Source organism: Puma concolor, chromosome E4 (assembly GCF_028749965.1).
Source record: "Puma concolor isolate L17-30 chromosome E4, mPumCon1.1.hap2, whole genome shotgun sequence".
NCBI classification, from domain to species: domain Eukaryota; kingdom Metazoa; phylum Chordata; class Mammalia; order Carnivora; family Felidae; genus Puma; species Puma concolor.
The window spans coordinates 1,825,328-1,847,814 of record NC_141683.1 but is presented as its reverse complement, the minus strand read 5'-3'; the positions used below and the strand labels follow the sequence as shown (position 1 = coordinate 1,847,814).

The following is a 22,487-nucleotide window of genomic DNA, read 5'->3' as shown; positions in this document are numbered from 1 at the left end:
GTGGCCAGGTGCATCTGAGACTTCCAAGGGATCCAAGGACTTAGAAGGGCCCCTTGGTGTTCGTAGGATCCTAGATTCTTCCGAAAGTCATACAGGGCATTTTGGAGAAAACTGATTACGGACTCCACATCAGAAACTAGTATATTATGTCAATGTCAAACTTCGTGGGCGTGATAATGTTACTGTGGTTATGGAAGACAATGTTCTTGTTCTTGGCCGGCACTGGGGTGTGCTCAGAGAGGGGGTCTAAGACACCCTTCAGGATTTCTGCTCACCCAGTGCCAACCTGGCTTGCAGAACCAAGAACTGACGTTGAGTAGCTAGGAAGAAGTGATTGGCCTCACAGAGCCCAGCCAAGTCCCCTGTGGCTCCAGAGGCGGGAAGGTAGAGGGAGGGAAAGGGGGAGGGGCACTACGGGGGGGAGGGAGGAGCCTCTGGATAAGGCTGAGGGTGTGGCCTTGCTAGGGGTGTGGCTATGCTTCTAGGAACCCACAGCCTGAGAGAGCATCGAACGTCTTAGTGGATGCCAAGGAGGAAAAGTTTTGATACCCAAGCACCGTGCCTCTGGCACAACAGGAGACCTCCAGAAAATTAGAGACACCTCTGGAGACAATGGCTGGGGAGCCCCTACACTAACAGAGATTAAGGGCCTGCTACTGTGTAGAAAAAAGGACTGGAAATAGAAACTAGGTTTGATTACAGAAAAATAAGGTAGTTAACATTTCTTGGACATCTCAGTATTTATCCTGACATTTATACTCGTTATTTCAGAATTTGATTTTTTTTCTATGAGAATATAAACATGTATTACTTATGTAAACTAAAAATGAGTTTATTGGGGCACCTGGGTGGTTCAATCGGTTGACTTGGGCTCAGGGCATGATCTCATGGCTCATGAGTTCGAGCCCCACGTCGGACTCTGTGCTGACAGCTCAGAGCCTGGAGCCTGCTTCGGATTCTGTGTCTCCTCTCTCTGCACCTCCCCTGCTCACACTCTGTCTCTCTCTCTCAAAATAAATAAACATCAAAAATATGAATTTATCGCACGATTCCATTTAGATGGGGTACGTAGAGTAGTCGGATTCATGGAAATAGAAAGCAGTGATGGTTGTCAGGGGGTGGTGGGAGATAGGAATGGGCATTATTGTTAAATGGGTACAGATTTCAGTTTGAGACGTTGAAAAATTTCTGGGGACGGATGATGATGTGGTCACATAACAACGTGAATGTGTTTAAAGCTAGTGAACTGTTGGGGCGCCTGCGTGGCGCAGTCGGTTAAGCGTCCGACTTCAGCCAGGTCACGATCTCGCGGTCCGGGAGTTCGAGCCCCGCGTCAGGCTCTGGGCTGATGGCTCAGAGCCTGGAGCCTGTTTCCGGTTCTGTGTCTCCCTCTCTCTCTGCCCCTCCCCCGTTCATGCGCTGTCTCTCTCTGTCCCAAAAATAAAAATAAAACGCTGAAAAAAAAAATTAAAAAAAAAAAAAAAAGCTAGTGAACTGTACACTTTAAGTGGTTAAAAACGGCAAGTTCCATGTTGGATATATATTTACCGCAATAAAAAATGAACCCGGAAAAAGAGAAATGTGGCAGAATTACGGTCGTAGCTGTGATTCTGGATGCTTCTTGAAAACTGGCATGGCTCGCTCACAGAAGGCCCCTCCCGCCAGTTTATGAGCTCCCGGGTTGGGCAGCAAGGCTCTATTTCTGGACACCTGCCTGGCCACCAGCCAAAAAGCAGCTTGCCACTTCCTCCTCAGCTTCGCCACACACTACCTTGGTCGCCCTCTTGTTACAGATCCCAAAAGAGAGGTCGGTGGGCAGCTTGGGCTCTGTCTTGCACATCGGGAAACAGAGCATGAAACCCGTGACCCAGAGGAGACACCTAGGCAGCCTCACGTGGGCTCTGCAAGCCTCTCCGTTCTGGGCACCCGGGTCCCTGCACGTCTAACAAGGCTCTACGTTGGTTTGGTCTTCCTTCGAGGAGGGCAGGCAGCAACTGTATTCTTCCGGAAGTCTTTCAACAGAAACGTTTCCCTCAGCAACTGATTGCCAGAGTCTTCTAGTCAGAATAGATTCTAATGAGGAGAAGTAGACAGAGATGATGTGTCTTCACCAACCCACGCCTTGTCTTGAGACTTTCCATCCACAGTGGGATGTGCCAGGGTCCCGGGGGGTGAAATGGTCCGTTCACACAATTTCCCAGGTTTTCTCTGGTCCTAGAGAAAGAAAGGACATGGGGTGTGCAATTCCAAGGGGGCTGCGAAGCAGAGTCACTGGACGTAGGTCCCTGTGGTAACCAGTGGATGGGAGTATCCTATTCTGTCACAAGCCGGGTGTCTATTTCCTTCTCAAATGTCCACAGTCCAAAGCACCAAGAGGCGGGATTTCTGAGGCAGAGTCAACTGCCTTTTTAGAGAACATTAGAATTAAAACAAAGCAACGTATTCATCAAAAAGACGCAGTGAGGGGCACCTGGGTGGCTCAGTCGGTTGAGTCTGACTGCAGCTCAGGTCACGATCTCACGGGTCGTGGGTTCGAGCCCCGCGTCGGGCTCTGTGCTGACAGCTGGGAGCCTGGAGCCTGCTTCGGACTCTGTGTCTCCCTCTCTCTCTCCCCCTCCCCGCCCTCCCCGCATCTCTCTCTCTCAAAAATAACCCCCCCCCCAAAAAAAAGACACAATGAAGAGAATGAAAAGACAAACCAAGGACCGGGAAGTCCCACGCTAATCTCTTTCAGAGCACCGAGGACAGCGCCACGAACCTGTCCTCCTCCCTGCCAACCCCCTGCAGTTTCAAACTCTTCCACATCAAGTGTGCCTTGTGTCTTATACATGTTTGTTCACCCAGAAACTCGCATAGGGCTGGTGATCGTAAGTGGTCAATAAAAGTGATTTTTTGGGGGGGGCAAAAACTTGCACTGATCAAAAGCCTGAAAGTGAGAAAGTGGACAAGTGAGAGCGGTCTGTGTGGCTAAGAAGAGAGGGTGGTGGGTAGTGGCGACAGTGAAAGGTCTTGACTGTCAGACAAGGGAATTTCATTCCACGGACAATGGGAAGCCACTGATTTGTTGTTTTGTTTGTTTATTCTTTCGTTTGGGTGCTTGACATTGAATTTGCCGTCTCATTCCAGCCTTGGGTATATTTCACCCCATAGCTAGGTTCCAACCTCTTTGGGGGCAGACACCAGGCCCTAACTCTGTACTTCCCACCATGGCCGTCACAGTGCTTGACTGACGTATGACAGGTGCTCAGTAAATGAGTGCCCGGTGTATCGGTGAAGGACCCAGTGGCTCAGCTGGAGGGGCAGAGGCCGAAGGGGCCACATAAACATGGAGCCTTTTCTCTTGTGAACCCAGAGCGGCCCTTCGGCAGGGTATCTAGACTGCGCATGGGGAAGATATACTCCTTCTGTGTGCAGCTGAGTCTGAGAAACAAAAGCACCCACACTTCCCATGACTCCAATCCTGGAGAAATGCTCTGGGAAGGAATAAGAATTCCCGCAATCAGCAATCGGCACCTCCTTTGTGCTCGGCGTCGCTGCAGGACCTTTGGATAAGTGTACCCCGGAGAAATAGCACCTACGACTAAGGCAGCTTTTCCGGGCCAGAAACAATTGGGGGGAAACATTAAACTGGGGTACTGTGAAAAAGCAGTGTAGTCTGGCAAAGTCAAGGGAGGCTTCTGGGGCGGAGGGGGGGGGGGATGGGAGGGTGAGGGGGGCGGAGGGTGAGGGGGGCGGGGACTGGAACATGGCCCTGACCGATAGGTTGGATATGGATAAGACAAGAGCGGATTGGCCTTACAGACAACACCGCCCGGGAACCGCCCATGCCCCCCGGCTATAGTCAACGCCACCTTGTTCTTCAACATCGCCATGGACTGCGAGCCCTTGGGCCGTGTCTCCTTTGAGCTGTTTGCAGACAAATTTCCCAAAACAGCAGAGAACTTTCATGCTCTGAGCACCACGGAGAAGGGATTTGGTTTCAAAGCTTCCTGCTCTCACAGGATTATTCTGGGATCTATGTGCCAGGGTGGTGACGTCACACGCCATAATGGCACTGGCGGCCAGTCCATCTATGGGGAGAAATTTGATGATGAGAATTTCATCCCGAAGCACACAGGTCCTGGCATCCTGTCCGTGGCACATGCTGGACCCAACATGACCGGTTCCGTCTTTCATCCGCACCGCCAAGTCCGAGTGGCTGGACGGCAAGCAAACACGGCTGGACGTGTTTGGCAATGTGACCGAGGGCATGAACGTCGTGGAAGCCATGAGTGCTTTGGGTCCAGGAGCCGCAAGAAGATGACCAGTGCTGACTGGGGACAAATCGAATACATTTGACTTGTATTTGGTCTTAACTACAGGAACATTCCTGTGTAGCTCTGGAGAGCACTTCTCTGCCCCCATCTGCTTGCATATATAATCTTTGTGCTTCCCCTGCAGTTCCCGGGTCCCGGGTTTTCCTTGCCCCCCCCCCCCCCACTAGCTGGATTGCAGAGTGAAGTTTATGATCATGAAATAAAAGTGAAACAACAACAAAGAGCAGATTGGAGGGTGTGTGTAGAGAAGTTGTCATTCATTCCTGGAGTCCCCACTGTGCTCAGGCATCCCGCTAAGCAGTGGAAAACAGAAACCTGTCCTCAAGGAGCTCTAGTGTGGGAGGTGGAAGTGGAGGGGAGGCTAAAACAAACACAGGAAATGTGTATTATTCCACAAGAGTGTTAAGTCCCAGAAAGTAGAAATCTCAGTCCTGTTTGTCACTGTATCCTCGGTACCTAGAACAATGCAGGCACGAATCTGGGGCTCAATAAATGCATGCTGAATGAAGAAACGCTGCCGTGGAGATACGGAATAATAGCAATGTTGACAGTTACCATTTACTAACCACATACTTGTGCTAGAAAACGTGCTCAGATACATAATCTTATTGGACCTCCAGCATTTGGAGAGTGCTGGAGTTATCTCATTTTACAGATCTGAGAACCAAGGCTTCACAGAAATGACGCCTGCCTCCAGGTTACGTAGCCCGTGAGCGGCAGACACCGAATTCACGACTGCAGAACCCCACAGGCTGCCTTGTCCAGAACGCTGTTTGGGGGCGTCTGTCTGGCAGCTGATGGAAAAGTGCAGGGAGAGACCCGAGACAGGGCGGCCACCGCAAGGACACAGCGAACAGTAAGGCGCACGAGCCGAAGCGGTCGCGGTGGCGCCGGCGAAGAAAGGATTGCTGTTCTAGCACCTCGAAGCTCGGGGCTTGGCGACTTCCTGGATGCAGGACCTCGTTTGTCGCCTGGAAGTAGAAAGGATGCCGGTAGCCCCTAGAGAAAGAGCTTTCCCCTGGCTCCTAGCTCGCCGGTGCGCCGACCCCGCCTCCAGCACTGCGGGGTCCGCAGGGCACTGGCCGCCGCGGCCCCTGGAGGTACCGCAGCCCGGCTCGCGTTCCGGGCGCTCGCGGGGGCCGCAGAGCCGGGGGCGGGGCCTGGCCGCGAACTACAATTCCCAGGGGGCATCGCGCGGAACACCGCCGTTTTCGGCTGAGCTCACTTCCGGCCTCCGGGCTGCTGACTCTCTCTTCCGGTCTTGGTGGCCCCCCGAGAGGCCCGTGGGGTGCGCACGGTGAGCGCCGAGCCCTGGGGGGCGCGGAGGCGTGGGTGGCGGCGGCCGGGCGCTCGGTCACGGCGGGCACGGGAGAGGCGCGCCGGCGGGAGACGTGGCTTCCTGGCGACAGGGGGCGCACCGAGCGGGCCGGGCCGGAGGGACCCCCGAAAGGGATGTGGGCCAGGAGGAGCGGGGCCCCGGGGAGGGGTGTAAGGAGGACCCCTCGAGCGTGCGCGGAAACCCGTGGGGCCGGGCGGAGGAGGGGGCGGCGGGGTCTCCGGGGCGGACAGGCAGCCTGGCGGCGGGGTCCGCGCTGGTGGCTGATGGGGAAGGGGCTGCGGCCCTGGCGAGCTGGACTTGCCGAGGGACCTCTGCCGGGAAGATCGTGGAGCCCTTACGTGCGTGGGTCGCCCGCCCCGCTCGGCGTTTCTCTCCGCAGATGAGGCTGCTGGCGGCCGTGCTGTTGGCTCTGCTTGCGGTCAGTCGGGCGGAGGAAGGAGCCCGGCTGCTGGCCTCCAAATCGCTGCTGAACAGATACGCCGTGGAAGGGCGAGACCTGACCTTACAGTACAACATCTACAATGTTGGCTCGAGGTGAGGCGGTCCGGGGCGCATGGGGGGACTTCTCGGGGTTCTCAGGCTTCACGGCTGGGACCAGAGACCAGCACAGCGAGCGGATGTTCTGGACCCGCATTCACGTTAGGTACCGGGGCCATCGGCCACTTTGTTGAGTCGGGAGAATTTCTGAGTGGGGAGGAGCAAGAACTAGGGTCAAACCAGGAGAGGAAGATGCGAAGGCAGAACGAACCCACATGATCCTTTGCTACCTTGGGGGCGTTCAGGGTTCAGCACGTTGCTCCCTTTCTTTAACTTTATTCGCTGTGGTTTTTTCTTCCTCACGAGCCTTAGCCTTCTTTCCCTGTGTACATACACACAGACACACGGAAATTGGGGCAAGAATGAAGTTAGGCCTGTGCCTTCCCGGATATTTGGTGCTTCTTAGCCATAGAATCCAGTCCTTGACCGAGATTCTTTAGTGCGCCGAAGCCAAGTTTCGATGTGATTCCCATCTGTCTTCTGTATTTCTGATATTTTAGGACAAGCAGGCAGATTTAATTGCTGATCACTTTTTTGGTTAAAGATTTTGTTTTTTATGTTTTTTTTATTCATTTTGAGAGAGACGGAGCGCGAGCAGGGTAGGGGCAGCAAGAGAGGCGGAGAGAGAATCCCAAGCAGGCTCCCTGCTGTCAGTGCAGACACACAGGCTCCATGCCACCCACTGTGAGATCCTGACCTGAGCCGAAACCAAGAGTCAGACACTTAACCAACTGAGCCACCCAGGCACCCCTGATTGCTCCTTTTTTTTTTTTTTACGGTGTTTTTTTTTTAATATGAAATTTATTGTCATATTGGTTTCCATACAACACCCGGTGCTCATCCCAACAGGTGCCCTCCTCAGTGCCCATTACCCACTTTCCTCTCCCTCCACCCCCCCATCAATCCTCAGTGTATTCTCAGTATTTAAGAGTCTCTTATGGTTTGCCTTTAAGGTTTTGTTTTTAAGTAATCTCTCCACCCAACATGGAGGTTCAAACTCACAACCCTAAGATCAGGAGTCTCAGGCTCTACCAACTGAGCCAGCCAAGCACCCTAATTATTGATTAACTTTGTATCTGTTACATACTAACCACTTTTGTTCCTCCACTTACAGCGCTGCGTTAGATGTGGAGTTATCCGACGACTCTTTCCCTCCAGAGGACTTTGGCATTGTCTCTGGAATGCTCAATGTCAAATGGGACCGGATTGCCCCGTATCCTCTTGGCGCCGGGTGACAAAGGCTGGGGGCAGGGGTGGGGGCTGCGGGTGTTGGGGATGACACGAACACATTGCCGCAATGAGGTCCCTTCAAACGGTCTGTCTGGCTGTGTGTGGCCATTTGTCCATCACCTCCCTGGATAGGATGGGACGAGAGGAAACTGAGTGTGAGTTAGTGTGGACTTGAGAAAGGAGCTTCCTAAAGTTTGGGTTATGAGGCCCTATGATATACAATACGGGAAGGCGTAGACACTTAGATTTTCTGGTCAGGGTGAGTGTTCTCCTTGGGGTTTTCTTGTTCTTACTCTGTGCTTTCAGCCTTCCTTCGGTTAGTCACTGGAGGTTTCTGTGAGAGTGGCTGCTGTCCCATCCGTAGTACATATTCCTTCAGAAACCTCTGTGCTGGGTACTCGTGAAGAAGCTGGATGTTGAGTGTGCCAGGGACCCGTATGACCCCACACGTTTCGGGCTTAGGAAGAGGTCTGCATAAGTGTCATCGCGGGGTATTGCGGGCGGAAATCGCCATGTGTTGACCGCTCCCTTTGTGAAGGATGCATTTAGTCCGCAGGCGGAAAGGATGTTAGGACACCAGCCTCATTTTCTTCCTTCCTTAACTGTCCGCCCAGCGCTAGCAACGTCTCCCACACGGTGGTCCTGCGTCCTCTCAAGGCCGGCTACTTCAACTTCACCTCGGCAACCGTTACTTACCTGGCCCAGGAGGACGGGCCTGTCGTGGTGAGTGGCCCGGACCTTAGCTGATGCGGCCTAGGTCTGCTTCCCTTTGAAAACTCTTGCAGGAAACCTCCAGGGCGTTTCCTCACTAAATTCTGAGGAAGGTAAGAAGGACCAGAAGCTGGGGCACCTGGGTGGCTCAGTCGGTTGAGCGTCCTCATGATCTCACAGTTCATGGGTTTGAGCCCTGCGTTGGGCTCTGTGCTGACAGCTCAGAGCCTGGAGCCTGCTTGGGATTCTGTGTCTCCCTCTCTCTCTGCCCCTCCCCTGCTTGCACTCTGCCTCTCTCTCTCTCTCTCTCTCAAAAATAAGTTCATTAAAAAAGAAAAAAAAAAAAAGAAGGACCAGAAGCTGGGCATGTTGTCCTTAGGAAAGAATGTGTTTCAAGTTATAAAGATCCAGAATAGAGCGGTTGAAATGGTGGGAGGGGAGCCCCGTAGCCTTCCCTCCGCTCCACACCTACTGCTTGGCTTTAACCTGGGACATGTCATTTGACGCCCAGTTTATCGTCGTCCTCGTCCTTCCCATCCGGGTCCTAGGGCACCGGCAGATCACTCCTGGTCTCTGCCGTTGCCGGCCCTTTCCCTTGCTTGGAAGATGCCTGCCGCATGCGCCCTGGTGGTGTAGCTAGATGCTCTCTGCCTCCGGCTTTCCTTCTGGCACGTTCTGCCCACAGACCCTTCGCCCTAATGAGACCAAGCTCCTCCCCGCCCTCCCTGCCCTCTCTCATTCTTTCTGTTTGAAGTGTCCCCCCTCCCCCACTTCAGCATCCACCCTCCCCAGGCCCAGCCGTGGGCCGCAGCCCTGGTGTCTGTCTCCTTTTACGCCTCGTGCTTTTTTCCTCCTCGCTCTTCGAGCAGACGTTCGCCGACCGCGTGTAAACTTCAGTAGCTCGCACAGTCTGGGCCACCGGAAGGAACGTCTATCTCTGCCATCTCAGTACTTCTTACTTGTTGGTCTCAAGCCATGCCCCACCCCCAGCTTACTCAGTGGCCCCTTGCGGGCCACGGACCTCGTCTTAGATGTCTCTCCGTTTCTCCCATGTAATAGGAAGTCAGTAGTAAACATTCCTTCGATGGGTTGATGAAAAGGTCAGCAGACATTTATTGTGCCCTGGTGGTGCGCTAAGACCTGGGGACACCGAGAAGATTGGGACACTGTCCTGGTCCTCAGAATGCTCAGGCCTTGAATTTATGAAGGCCTCTGACAAGACCGTACAAGCGGCCCATAGGCTACGTGGTGAGTGCACAGTAGGACGGAGACTTCACGGAGTCAGCTGTGGAATAAAACCTAAGATTCTCTGAGCCTCGCTGCGCTTTTTTGAATTTTTTTAATAAACCACGTGGAACCAGGCTCTTGTAACCATGGCTCAGCTCTCACATCTTGTGTCCTTTCTGTTTTCAGAGCCTACTGTGGGACTCTGGTTCTACCTGGTATTTGACAGGTTAAAAGACATGAGATCAAAGGCTCGGCTGCCCCTGTAGAGCGAGCTTGTTTGCAGGGCTCGGCCTGCTTTCCAGGCAGGAATGCGGGCAGCCCCAGCCCCCCTTCCAGCGTGCCCTTGGGTGGGGCCTCATGCTTTTCAGAGTCCTTCTCGTTATTTCGTTTGAGCCTCGTATCACTTGTGAGTATGGAAGCGTATTTCCACTTGAGGAACGGGGGAGCGGTTGCCAAGGGCAAGCCGTTCCATCACCCGCCTCGCCCTGCAGGGGGCTGGTGGGCCTCTCTTTCCGAGTTGGAGACGCCTGAGGAGGGAGGACTGGCTCCGATCGCGGCCGCACAGCTGGCCCCTGTTTAGAAAAGGCCCCTCGGGTGTCTCCTGGCTCCTGATTTACTCCTCTTTGCGACACACTAAGAATCCTCCAACTCTGTCCAGTCCGGAAGCTTTTCCGCGTCTTCTTGAAGCTGTCTTGAGCCTCCGCGCCCCGAGAGTCTCTCCGCTGAGGATTGGGGTGGGCGGGACTGCTCCCCCCTCACGTGAGAAGGACTGGATCTGCCCTGATGCCCTTCTTTTCTCCTTTCAGGTTGGCTTCACCAGCGCCCCTGGACAGGGGGGCATCCTGGCTCAGCGGGAGTTTGATAGAAGATTCTCCCCCCATTTTGTAAGCTCTGCCGAGTCCCCGTACCATTCCCCAGGGACAGGGACGCCCCCTGGTTCTGGGAGCTGTTGGTCTCCTTAGAAGATTTGTGTAGTTTGTGGGTTCTCATCATACCTGTGTTTTTTGGTGTCTGACGCAGCCAGCCAGCAAACGTCCTATGTCCCCGTGGTGCCGGCAGTGAGATCGCAATTGCCCGAGCCGCATGCCTGCCCTTTTTCTCTACTCAGCCTCGAGTGGAGTCCCCTCTTGGAGTCCTGGGTCTCTTTTGAGGCTTAAAAGAGTATCTTAGATTCAGAGAGTTGCAGCGCACTGGGCAGGTCAAGAAGCACTGTTGTGGTCTGGTCTCAGCGTTCTTTGAAGACAGGCCAACTGAGGAAATTCACGTGTGTATTTATTCAGTGAATAGTCGTGAAGTTCCTAATTCTGCGCTCAGTTCTGTGCTTTGCCTTCAGAAGACGGAGGTGATGGAGACACGCGCTCGCTTCCCAGGGGGTAGAGGGCCGTGGGGGACTCAGAACAAGTCCCGGGAGAAACGGGCTGAGACCGAGACCGCAGACAGGGTGTCGGAGCATCTGACCTAGTCTTCCAGAGTCGGGGAGGGCTTTCAGGGGGAGGTGGTGTTCGACCAGCCAGAGGAGGGAGAGAAGGGCAGGCATCTTGTGTTGGGGGAGTAGCTCATAGGAAAGAAGAAGGCCTGACAAGCGGGTGTGCAAGGCTGGAGGGCAGAAGGCAAGGGAGAGGAGTGGAAGAGGGGGCTGGAGGTGTGGGCTTGACTGTCCGTGCAGGGCTGGGCATCACCTCTTGAGACTGTCTGGAAGAGAGAAGCTTCTCTTCGGTCTGGGTCAGGTCAGGTGAGGCCTTGGGCTCCACAGCTCGGAAGACAGGTGGTCCTGTGGTCAGACGAGCCTTTCCGCTAAGGTTCTGTTGAAAGTTTGGGCGGGACTGCTGCCTCTCCCCGTCTCGTCATTCGCCACCCCTCCCCTCCCCTCCCCGGCCCTCCTGTGCCCTGATCCAGACTTGTAAGCAAGGCCCGTGTTGTCCTCCACAGCTGGACTGGGCAGCCTTTGGAGTCATGACGCTTCCGTCCATCGGCATCCCCCTGCTGCTGTGGTACTCCAGCAAGAGGAAATACGACACTCCCAAGACCAAGAAGAACTGAGTGGGGCGGCCACGACCCTCCCTCCCCAGGAGACCCAGGTGCTTTCCGGATTCCGAAGCGGATCTCGAATGCAGTCTCTTCTCCCCTCGCCCCTGCCACCCTCTCCTGGATCCTGTCTGCTCTCAAGCAGAGTGAAGGGCGGGGCCTCCCCTCCATCCTGAAGCCGTACCGACAGGGACGCCTCCTTTGCCTCTGGCCTCAAAGGCCCTCGGGTGCCCACCGTCGAGCCGGGCAGGCGGGCGGGGAGAACTCCGAGGGGTCCAGGAGGGACGCTCAGGAGACTGCGTGGTGCTGCCCACCCAGAAGAGGCTGGAAGACGACGTGAAGGCCGAGGGACTCTCGAAGGCATGCCCGGTCTCTGCTCTGGGTCAGGGAAGCTCTGACCAAATGGGGTTTTCTAATAAAAACTGATGCCACACTGCCATGTCTGCTCTTCCGTCCCCGGGGTGAGCTTGGGCCCTGGAAGTCCCCGCTCCCGGGTAGGTGAGCCGGGCTCTGCTCCTTGCTGGAGGGGCTGTGGTCCTGTTCCCACAGGGGTGTCTGTCCCCTTTGAACACCTTTGCTTTCGTCCCTTGCTTCCGTCTCTGCTCTCACCAGGCCCCACGTGCCGCCCGTAACCTTCCTTGCCTGTGAGCTCCTCTCCGCGGCCGGAGGACGGGGTGAGGGGCGAGCTGAAGGGCGGTCTGCGCGCCAGCGGCTGTTCTCGGGCCCCGGAAGGCATGCTGGTCTCATTTACTCACTGACCGGTCTTGGAAGAGCTTGTTTAATGCCTGGTTCTAGTCCTTTCTCTGTTTAAGAACTAGCTTGCCTTTTCTGTTTAATTATTTAAGTAATCTCCACCCAACACGGGGCTTGAACTCGGGACCCTGAGGTCGAGAGTCCCACGTTCCACCGACTTAGCCGGGCACCCCAAGAACTGGCTTTCCTTCACTCGAATTGCTTTCAATGTCAGCGGAGCCGCAGCCCTGAGGTGTCCGGAGGCCCGGCCTGAGGAAGGACTCTGGTGTCTGCTGCAGCAGCACAGGGAGAAGCCGCTGTGAGCTGACTCGGGCCAACCCAGGAATGCCGTGGTCCGAGAACAGCCTCCCAGGCAGGAGGGAAACCCAACAAACACCCGCTTTGTTCCCGCCACCAAGTTTCCCAGTTTAGATTCTGCTGGGGCTTGCGGGGTGGGGAGCAGGGGGACTGCCCAACCGATTTAACCTTTCCCAGGCCGGTGCGCGCGGGGCCTCTGGGCCCCAGGAAGGATGAAAAGGACGTGGAGACAACGGGAGGCTCCAGATGGGGTAGCCCTCCGGCAGCTCCCCTCCCTCCTGCAGGGGCTGCGGCTCGGACACCCCGGGACTGGCCAGGTCAGAGGGCGAGGAGGCTATATTTGCTTTTGTTCATTGTGTCCCCCCGGGAGAGACCTGGGACTTGCTCAGGAGAGAGGGGAGAAGCTTGGGGTGAGAACGCGGGTAGGAAGGGAGTGGGGCTGGGTGGCCAGGCATCATCTTGCTCCCTGGGGCTGCAAACTGTTAAGTCTTAGGAGGAGGGAGCACTGCTTTCTGTCCTGTGGTCTCTGCTGAAGGCAGTGAGGAGCCCACCTGTAGGGGGAGCGGTTCTGGGTCAGAGGAGGGGACTCCCAACTCCTGCAGGTACTGCCTTCCCAGAGGCTGGGGCCCTCTTCCTGCGGACCTGTCCCGGGCCCTTGGCCCTCCTTGTGGAGGAGGCTGGGTAGGGGACCCAGGTCTGACGCAGATGACAAGAGCAGCATTGTGAGGGCAGTTAGTGTCACAGGCACCTTGAATGAAGGCCAAAGCCAGACACTTCATCTGGAGAGATCGGGTTCCCTGGAGTCGGGATGGAATGTGAGCCTCCTGTAAGTGGTGGAATGTTGGAGAAAACGAGAGCCTCTGAAACCTGCAGAGACTTAGCTGGACCTGCTGGCTTTGGGCTTGAGCCCTCTGAGCTTGAGGAAATGTACGGGGAGATGAGTAGCAGACAGCCCTTCTCCACCCCATGGAGACCACCCCGGGGAGGCGTGACCCCGACCCGACTGACCGACCCAGTCAGTGCAGGCACTTGCAAGGGGGAGGGAGAGGAAGCACGTCTTTCCTGAAGACTGGGTACCAGCCGGAGGGGCTCCTCCCGAAAAGACAACACAGATAGTGACCCAGCTGTCAGCCTGTTCCAGATCCTCTCCACCCCGCTGAGACCCGCCCTCTGTCCGCCCACGTCCTGCAGACTTCCGGCTGGCCCCGGCCCACCCGCACACCCCGCCCTGGTGCCAGGAGGAGCCAGGTGCCCAGATTTCCACCCACGTTACACACTAGGCCTCGGGACTCCGGCTGAAGAAAGTCCGCGGGGAGCAGGTGTAAGAATGGCCAAGAAGCTGGGAGTAACAGCTGTTCCCAGACAGGATGGGTCGAGTCCTCGCCCCCGCCCCCTGGGAGCCAGGCGGCAGCCCCGTGCCCTCTGGGACTTACTGTGTGACAGCCTGTGTCCTCCAGATGTCACGAGATTGTTTACTTAGAGGACCTCCGAGGACCCCACGCGGTAAAATGAGGCAGTGTCCTGTCCCCCCTGTGTTCTCGGGATTTGGGGCCCAGCCCGGAGGACAGGCCGCCCTCTCACCTAGAGGAATTTAGAGCAGGGATCCACTGACTGGATCCCCTAAGTAATCCCCTCATTTCATAGATCAGGGAGGGACGCGGAGTGCGGGGCCCCACGGCAGGAGGCCTCTAGCGCATCTGAGGTTCGCACCGTACAGATGAGGACTCCAGGCCGACAGGTGGCTCTGAGGCTCCGATGGTGAGACTTTTCCACCAGGCCACAGGGCCCAGAGGAGTAGGGCCGGAGTGTCCCCTGCCCTGGGGAAGTCAGCCCGCAGAAGCCGGGATGGGGAAGGGGAGTGGAGCCCAGCGGGTAGCCCGGGAAGCCCGCCCTCGGGCCCTAGTAATCGCCCCTCCCCCCGCTGTAACCTGCCTCTTAAAGGCACCGGCAGCGGCAGCAGCAGTTTGGAAGCCAAATTCCAGAGAGGGCAAAGGACCTCCCTGACCCCAGGAGGCCCCCACTGTCAAGTAGGTTTCCAGCCGACTTCCCTGGGATGCCCTCCTTCTCCCCTCCTCAGCTCACACCCTCTCACACCCTGCCCCACCTGAGAGAGGGTGAAGGTTCCCGGGACCTGGGGCTCCCACATAGTGCCCCTTCAGGGGGACCCCAACTCGGCCCCTTGTACCCGTTTCCACCCGAGCCCCAGTCCAGCGGCCGTGCTTTGTTCCGGAAGTGCTGAGGACCCCCAGACCCACGATGGCACCCAAGGGGTTAAACAGGTCTGGGCACAGCAAGGTCTAGGGTGTTTGAAGTAGGGCGGGGAAGGGAAGGGCTGGGGCAGTTGAAGAGGCGGCTGGTCTGGACTGGACTGGAGGGCCCCCTGTCTCCTATGCAAACTTCTGGACCACGAGCAGTGCCCTTAAAAGGACCAAGAGAGGCGTCCCCACTGAGGTGCTAGACTGGGTTCTTAGAGGGGCTCCCTGAGGAGGGGTTCTTCCCTGTACCGAAGTCACCAGCCGGGAGCAGGAGCAGGGCCCGGTCTTTGGGAAATCTCCCAGGTCTGGTGAGTTCCCCCCTCCCTCCCCGGGGTCCTCGCCCCCACGAGTGGGCGTCCCCCTGGAAGCAGAGCCCCTCAAGAACCGTCCTCACCCAGGAAGGCGCAGAACCCTTCGCAGCTTCCCCACCAGCCTGCTGCAGCCGTTTTTAATTAGCACTGGGGGAGGGTGCCAGTGTGTAAATCGGGAATCACAAGCGCGGCCAAGAGTAATTTACCCCACTCGTGGGACAGATGATACTAAACCCTCTATATACGTTCCTAATCCTTACGATCGCATGGGGTTGACATACCATAATCCCTACGTTAAGGATGAGGTTTAGAGAAGTTAAATAACTAACCCCAGACAATTAAGTACATTGTAGCGCTGGGGGTTCAGACCTCTGTCCATCTGACACCAAAGTCCATTGCGTCATCGTGTTATCTTGTTCTTACTCGGGAGGTATGGGAGGCAGGATGGCTCTGTGAGTCTAAAACCTTGAGACCCTCATTCATTTAGAGCCTCCTTCCTCTAGGGCCTCACCCAGTTCCCTTTGTCCTTGGGAATTACTTGTGAGATTTAAGGGGCCACCAGTTCACGCCTGAGAGCTAGGGACGCCCAGATTCCAGACCACTCCATCCGCCAGCCGAAGGCTTCCCTGTTCTACCTGCCGCGCTCGGCCGTCCCTGAGACCTGATGGGTTAATTCCCTGGGACGCTTTGAGTGGCCAAAGTCTTCTCAGGCGTGTCCCTTTGAACCTCAGACCCTCTCCTGCCCCGCCCGCTGGCAGGAGCCCTGAACCCCTGAATGCAGGCCAACAAGCAGACGGGCAGGAGGCGGAAGAGGGCTGCGGGGCGCTGTCCCGCGGACGCTGGAGCCAGACCAGCCCCTGGCGGGATGAGCTGCCCCGGGGCCCAGTGGGAAGGAAGAGGGAGCTGCCCCAGCTTCAGTCCGCAAACCAGTGAAACAAAAAAAGTCCGCACACGCGGGAGCCTAGCACAATTCCTGACTGATTTGTGAGCCCGGCCTAGCGAAGAGGAAGGGGCGACTGAGGGTGGGGGTTGGAGATGGACGCCTGACCACTGTCTTAAGTAGAAGGAGGTGTGGTTACATTAGAAGCCGGGGTGTGGGGGGTGTGGGGGGGGGTGGGGGGGGGAGCCTGGCTGGCTTTGGACTTCCCGAATGAAGTGCGAACAGTAAAATCGATAATGCTGCCCTGTGGCTCCTGTAGGCTGGTGGGTGCCTCTCAGAAGTCAACCTGGAAGCTGATGTGGGCACATAGGTGGCTTTCGTCCGTGCAGGCCCCTGCCCCACTAAGGGGTGGTCGCGTCCTGTCATTGTATGTGTGCGTAGAGCCTTCTGGGTCCTCTTCTCCGTGCCTGGCACCCGGTGGCTGCTAAAGCAACAACGTCTGCTGAACGAATGAAAACCCTCTGTGTATACCCTGGGCTTTTCTTTGGATCGTGACCCTCCTCCCCGGCAGTCGACGGGAAAGTCAGGGGAGGACAGTGAGTTTCAGGACACGGGTGTTCAGCACGGGGCGAAGTCTCGCGTGCCTCACACTGAGGAACCAAGCAGCTACAGACGAGTCGGAGTCGGGTGAGGTGGGGGGGGGGGGGGCACGGCCGGCCGGAGGCGGGGTGTGATGAGGGCCTTCTCGATCCCAGGCTAACAGAAGCCCCACTCTAGCCCTATCTGCGGGACAACCGTTGGATTAATGGTTTACTCTCTAGTGGAGAAGAAGCGGGCAGATTACATTTTGAACCATCAAAGGGTTTTCCGTGACCCTGTCCCCGCAGGGCCGGGAGAAGCCCCCAGACAGTGACATCTGGCTCTCCCTTCCTTGCCATTCTTTATCGTCTGGTCGTTTTAGGATCTTCCTCACGAATGCCCCCCTTTGGGAGAGTTTGGACCCCAGAGCCAGGCCCAGGAAGCCCCCCCAGGCTGTGACAGGGCCCGCCAGCATCGTGCGTAGGGTCACTATCCCTGGTGGGGTGGTTACCCTCAGCGGGTCCTCCCTCTGCGCTTGCCTCAGCACGTTAGCAGGGCCCCGCCTGCCCCCACCCCTCACTCAGATCTCTAAGATCACAGCCGGCCGGCCGGACGAGTAGAAAGGGCGAATGCGACTTCTCTGGGACTCCCATCTAACTGCTCCCTTTCTTTGGCTGGGTTGGTGAAGGGACAGACCTGGGGGTGCTGAATGGCAGTATTGCCTGATTTCTCTCAAAGCCGGCCACTCGCTGTCTTTGGGAGCTTGTTTTCCAGGGGAGAGGAGAACTCGTCTCTGCAGTGTGCTGGGTCTGCTTCGAAAACTCAGCTCCGCCTTCCTACAGCCCTGTGACCTTGAGCAAATGACTTTACCTCTCTGTGCTGCCTGTTTCTTCATGTGTAAAATGGGGATACTGCGTTTCTAGAGATGGCTGTGAGGATCCCACTACATAACGTAGGCCCTTGGGGCGCCTGCGTGGCTCGGTTGTCTGAGGGTCCGACTCTCGATTTTGGCTCAGGTCATTATCTCACAGGTCGTGGAATCAAGCCCTGCATCAGGCTCTGCGCTCTCATCACGGGATTTTCTCTCTCCGTCTGTCTCTCTGCCCCTGCCCTGTGCTGTCTCAAAATAAATAAAAACTTAAAAAAAAAAGATACCGTAGGCACCCATTATGGGCTAACTCTTCCCCTGTGGGCTCCAGATGCTACTTAGGAAATTGGCATGTTGGGATCTCAGCACCCCGACCCCAGGCTGGTTGCTGAACGCCTGCCTGGTAATGCACTGAGCCTTAACATCTCTCTCTGGTCTCTTTTTCATCCTTCCTCAGATTTTGAGACCCGGTTGCTCTAAATCAGGAGTCTGCAAACTTTTTCTGCAAAGACCCAGATAATAAATATTTTAGGCTCTGTGGGCCATATGGTCTCTGTCGCAGTTACAACTTTGCTGACGTAATGCAGAAACAGCCACAGACCATGTGTAAGTGAACAGGCATGGCCGGATTCCAAAATAACCTTTATTTATGAACACTGAAATTTGAATTTCATATGATTTTTCTGTGTCACAAAGTAGTGTTCTTTTTTTTATGTTTTTTTAAAAATTTTATTTTTGAGAGAGGGAGAGAGACAGAGACAGAGCACAAGCAGGGGAGAGGCAGAGAGAGAGGGAGACCCAGAATCCGAAGCAGGTTCCAGGCTCCCAGCTGTCAGCACAGAGCCCGACGCGGGGCTGGAACCCACGGACCGTGAGATCATGACCTGAGCCGAAGTCGTGCGCTCAACTGACTGAACCACCCAGGCGCCCCAGTAGTGTTCTTCTTTTGATTTTCCCCCCAACCATTTATACACGATAGCAGGACAGATTTGGGCCGCCTTAAACGACCAGTGCCCCTCCTCTTCTCTTCAGGACGACGGGTTCGGGCCCTTCGTGCTTCCTATGTTGCTGTCGTCCCCACTGGAGCTTGTTCACGGCCACGAGTGCCATCACAGTTGTGTTCTTCCTGCTGTCCTTTTCCTGAGAGAGAGGCGTGGGGCAGCCGCCACACAATGTCTATTTCTGCTCTTGTCCCGGGCCTTCCTGTCCCCAGCTCTCCGATCCTGCAGGCCTGGCCTCCACTCTGCCTCTAAATTAAAACAACAGCCGTTGTTAAGTACCTCGGCCGTGCTGAGCACAGTGTTGGTCACGTGATGTACGACGTTGTCACCCAGTCTCTCAGCAGCCCTGCAAAGGAGGGCTGTAAGGTCCCCACTGCATAGATGGCTCTGAAGCTCAGAACCGGGGAGCCAGCTCCCAGGGTCACGCGGCCAGAGTGCTGGAGCTCGCAGGTAGGACCGGCTTCAGGGCCAGCGTCGCACCCGGAGGAAACCATGGTCTCAGACTTTTGAATAGCAGATGTCCCTCTGTCCCGGACAAGTAGTGCTCCCGCCTCGGTACCCAGGCGTGCCTAGCGCATCACCGACGACCAGCGCAGGGGCAGGAGACGCCGATGGTGTGTGTTGGTGGGAAAACCATGCGGTCCAGATAAAATGACTCCTTAGGGCCCCTTCCTGCTTTCCTCCTGTGCGTTCATCTCAGGCCTCTGACCCCAGACCTGTTTCAGAATCTCCGATCTCTGCTCAGCGGAAGCGCTGATGTGACATGATGGAATCTCATTTGGGGGCTAAATAAACCCATTGTGTGCGAGCCAGCCCTGACCCCTGCCCTGCGCCATTTCCTGAGCTCAGGAGGCTGGGGGAGACGGGGGGGGGGGGGGGGGGGGGGGGGCCCCGGCGGGAGCTGGCGGAGGAGAAGCCGGGGGGGTGGACACGACCGTGGGGCCAGCCTGCACGTCAGGATGGCGGGCGGGCGAGTCTGGGAAGAGCTATCGTGTCTCTTCCAAGGACATAATAGAAATTAGCGGCCCTGCAGCATGGAGGGTGGGGTTAGGAAACAGGAGAAGTGGAGGCAGACGGATGAAGCCATGAGGGGAGAAAGAGCCCCATGGGCGGGGTCTGCACAGAGGGCAGAGGCCGGGATGGACGACAGAGGTGCTGGGAAAGGGTAGGCGCCCCAGAAGAGGCCAGGTGCTAGTTGGTCTGAGCTGGAGACAGAAGGGTGAGGTTTGGGGATCAGAGATGTCTGTCTACCAGGCCAGGGCAGCAAGAACCGTCTCCGGCGGGTGGCGTCCCCGGGGATGGAGAAGAAGGAAAGGCTCCCGTTCACGCACCTCACCCAGCCCCACGGACCCAGCCCCACGGGCCCAGGTGGGGCAGGAGGGTAGAAGCCGGAGGCGGGTAACTCCACAACGCTGGCTTCTTTGGTGAGGTCTCTGGCCCGTCTCGTTAGCGAGCACCCCGGGCGCCCTGACTCCCCTTCCTCCCACTCGGCTCACAACGCCCCCTCCCTGCCCCTGAAGCCCAGCTTGGGAGACCACTGGTTGGCAGGCAGCTTGGACTGAGTCGCGCTCCCTGTGGGGCTGCCCCTCCCACTTCTAGGCAGCGCAGAGCCTGGGTACAGGGCACAGGGCGCAGGGCCGCGCTTGAGAGAGAGAGAGGGGGCCTGTCCTGGCTTCCGGGTGTGATGAGCAGGGATCAGTCTCCAGGCCTCTCCTTTTCTGTCCTCGGAGCCACTGGCGGGGCCGCAGGGTGCCCTCTGCGTTGGCCCCGCGCTCACCCCTTCCTTCCCTGCCGGGACAGGCCTCAGGCAGCGGGCCTGGGTGGAGCAGGGGCTGTGGACGGGGTGCGGTGACAGAGGAACAGTAGCTTGAAGGAACAACTTTCCAACAACCTGGACTTTTGGTGTGTGCACGGGGGAGTGAGATAACCTGGGGAGGAGGGGGAGGACTCTGGCCCATGGCTTCCTGATCCTGCCGGGTCCTCTCAACACGTCATGGCTGGGGGTGGCCCCGGAGAAGGGGAGCCTCGGAGACTCGTGCGGAGGCAGGGCCTGCAGTGAAGGGAAGGTTGCAGCCCGTCCTGGTACTTCCTCCCGGGCTGGGGCTCAGCTCTGGAGCTCGGCGGTGTTCCTAACCCCAAGACACGTGGGGCAGGAACGATGCTCACATGGGGGGGGGGCGAAGGGGTTTCCACGCCACGCGGCTGGTGTGGGTGCCTCTCGCTCTGTCACTGGGGAGACGTCGTAGGGCTCTGTGACTTCCCATTGACTGGCCTTGGAAGGACAAAGCAGAATACTTTCTTTTTTTAATGTTTATTTATTTGAGAGAGAGAGAGACAGACAGAGTGTGAGCAGGGGAGGGGCAGAGAGAGAGGGAGACACAGAATCCGAAGCAGGCTCCGGGCTCTGAGCTGTCAGCACGGGGCCCGATGTGGGGCTCAAACTCACGAACCACGAGATCATGACCCGAGCCGAAGTCTGACGCTCAACCGACTGAGCCCCCCAGGCGCCCCCAGAATACTTTCTTATGAACTTTCCTCCCTGCTGCTCTACCTGCCTAGACTCCTCCCTCCCCAACTTGGCCAGACCCTAACTCCTCACCCCTGCAGACCCCCTCAAGGCCCACCCACTTCCTCTCTTCACCGAGCTTTCCAAGCAGCTACAAAGCGTTTCGCTGCGTCTTCTCCATGGCGTTCGGCACTCTGGCCACTGAGTCGTTTGTGATCTGGGCTTCTGTCTGTGCACACACACACACACACACTGTGAGTCCCTCGAAGGACAGGTATCTGTTTCTCTCTGCTTGGCTGGGTTTTCTGCCATACTGGTGCTCGGCAAATGTAATCACAAGTGAGCGAGGATGTCCTATCCCCCAGAGAGAGGACCAGATGACAGTCAGAAGGCCCGGTCCCGGATGTGGTCCTGCAGTCATTCCTGGTCGTCCCAAGCCAGCCACTCCGCACTTCCGCGCCCCCGTGAAGGGAGGGGGGCCCGGCTGACTGTGATGCCCTCCCAGCTCCGAGGTTCCAGAATTCTAGAACTCTGCTCACCCTGCTGTCTTCTTGACGCAGACCGGCCTGCGCGTGCCTCCCATGAGCGGAGACTTCCCGAAGGAGTTCCTCGCAGGTGGAGACCTGGTGTCGCGAGGCCACAGTCGCCGCTGCCTGTCTGTGGACGAGTCCAGAGCCCAGCTGGAGGAGGAGGAGGAGGAGGAGGAGGAGCAGGAGCAGGAGCAGGAGGGGAAAAGGAAGGAGGGAGATGGCTTCCACGCTGTGCCCCTCCGAAGGTCAGGGGCTTTCCGTGCCCACAGCCACCACCCCTTCAAAAGACATAGTTGGGGGCCAGACAGGGACCTCCAGGACCCACTGAGCAGGTAACCCCCAGGGGACCTCCTGCCCCTCCTTCCCTCAAGTCCTAGACCTAGGAGAGAGTAGTTGGGGAGGATGACGGGGGCCCAGGACACCTGCGTCCTGGGCACTCCCTGGAGAGTCCAAACCCAGCCTCCCTCAGGCCTTTGGGGAGGAGGGACCTTGCCTTTCTTCCTAGTGGTCTCAGCTCCTCCCCAGCTAGTCTCAGGGGCTGGGGGGAGGCGGGAGGGGGAGGCACAGAGCAGGGACCCGTACTGCCAACACTCCTGCTTTGGGTTTCATGCAAGGATGTCAGAACTGGAAGGGACTTGGGGATCATGTGGCCCAGGTTCCTCGGGAAGTGTTCTGGGGGGTGGGCAATGCCCACCTGCTGGCTCCGGGCTGATGTGGACCCAGGTATTTGGACATCACAGCACCGCCCTGCGGGGGGGGGGCGGGTAGCCGCTCCTGCTCAGAAGTCTGTATGCCTGTGCTTGTCTCTGTGCACGTCTCTCCCCGTGTCCCCTGGAAAGTCCCCAAGGACAGGAGGTCAAAAGAGAAGGCCCGGGGGTCAGGCTGGAGAGCTCAGTGAGTGGTCATCGTGGGGGCCTACCAGCCACGGAAGGGCACTGCTTTGGCAGCGGTCCCCACGGACAGGTTCCCTCGGCTCAGTGAGCGGGCCCACCTCTAGCTCCTGGGCACAGCTGGCTAAGCTGGCTGAAAGGAGAGGACGCTGTGCCGTGTCCCTGACCCGGCTTGGGTGGCAACTCCGGTGGGAAGCCCTGCCCGCGGGGCTCCTGGCGCCTTCCCAAGAGC

The 22,487-nt window shown here is 57.2% G+C and overlaps 2 protein-coding genes, 1 long non-coding RNA gene and 1 pseudogene across 4 annotated transcripts in view; 3 read left to right on the top strand and 1 right to left on the bottom strand.

Moving 5' to 3' along the window:
- The first annotated feature begins 3,384 nt into the window (after positions 1 to 3,384).
- Positions 3,385 to 4,460, top strand: LOC112851697 (peptidyl-prolyl cis-trans isomerase A pseudogene; annotated as a pseudogene).
- A 1,043-nt stretch (positions 4,461 to 5,503) lies between these two features.
- On the top strand, positions 5,504 to 11,818 carry SSR2 (signal sequence receptor subunit 2). The gene is made up of 6 exons (XM_086693585.1): positions 5,504 to 5,613; positions 6,035 to 6,189; positions 7,307 to 7,405; positions 8,037 to 8,145; positions 10,167 to 10,244; positions 11,290 to 11,818. The coding sequence occupies exons 2-6, from the start codon at positions 6,035 to 6,037 to the stop codon at positions 11,398 to 11,400; spliced, it is 552 nt and encodes a 183-aa protein (XP_086549711.1). The 5' UTR covers positions 5,504 to 5,613; the 3' UTR covers positions 11,401 to 11,818.
- On the bottom strand, positions 6,954 to 15,207 carry LOC147572196 (uncharacterized). Its single transcript, XR_015245940.1, has 2 exons — positions 13,869 to 15,207; positions 6,954 to 7,546 (listed from the first exon to the last, which is right to left on the bottom strand). It is a non-coding gene; the product is annotated as an uncharacterized LOC147572196 (long non-coding RNA).
- The window catches only part of ARHGEF2 (Rho/Rac guanine nucleotide exchange factor 2), a 45,264-nt gene continuing 37,561 nt past the window's right edge, over positions 14,785 to 22,487 (top strand). For both annotated transcript variants that reach the window (XM_086693578.1, XM_086693577.1), the window contains exons 1-2: positions 14,785 to 14,998; positions 21,396 to 21,697. In XM_086693578.1, coding sequence (XP_086549704.1) covers positions 21,417 to 21,697 — 281 coding nt within the window. In that variant the 5' untranslated portion in view covers positions 14,785 to 14,998; positions 21,396 to 21,416. The remainder of the gene's footprint in view (positions 14,999 to 21,395; positions 21,698 to 22,487) is intronic.

Coding starts and splice junctions, on each gene's coding strand:
- SSR2 (XM_086693585.1), top strand. CDS start 6,035: ATGAGGCTGCTGGCGGCCGTGCTGTTGGCTCTGCTTGCGGTCAGTCGG. Junction 7,406..8,036: donor AAATGGGACCGGATTGCCCC/GTATCCTCTTGG, acceptor CTGTCCGCCCAG/CGCTAGCAACGTCTCCCACA. Junction 10,245..11,289: donor GAAGATTCTCCCCCCATTTT/GTAAGCTCTGCC, acceptor TGTCCTCCACAG/CTGGACTGGGCAGCCTTTGG.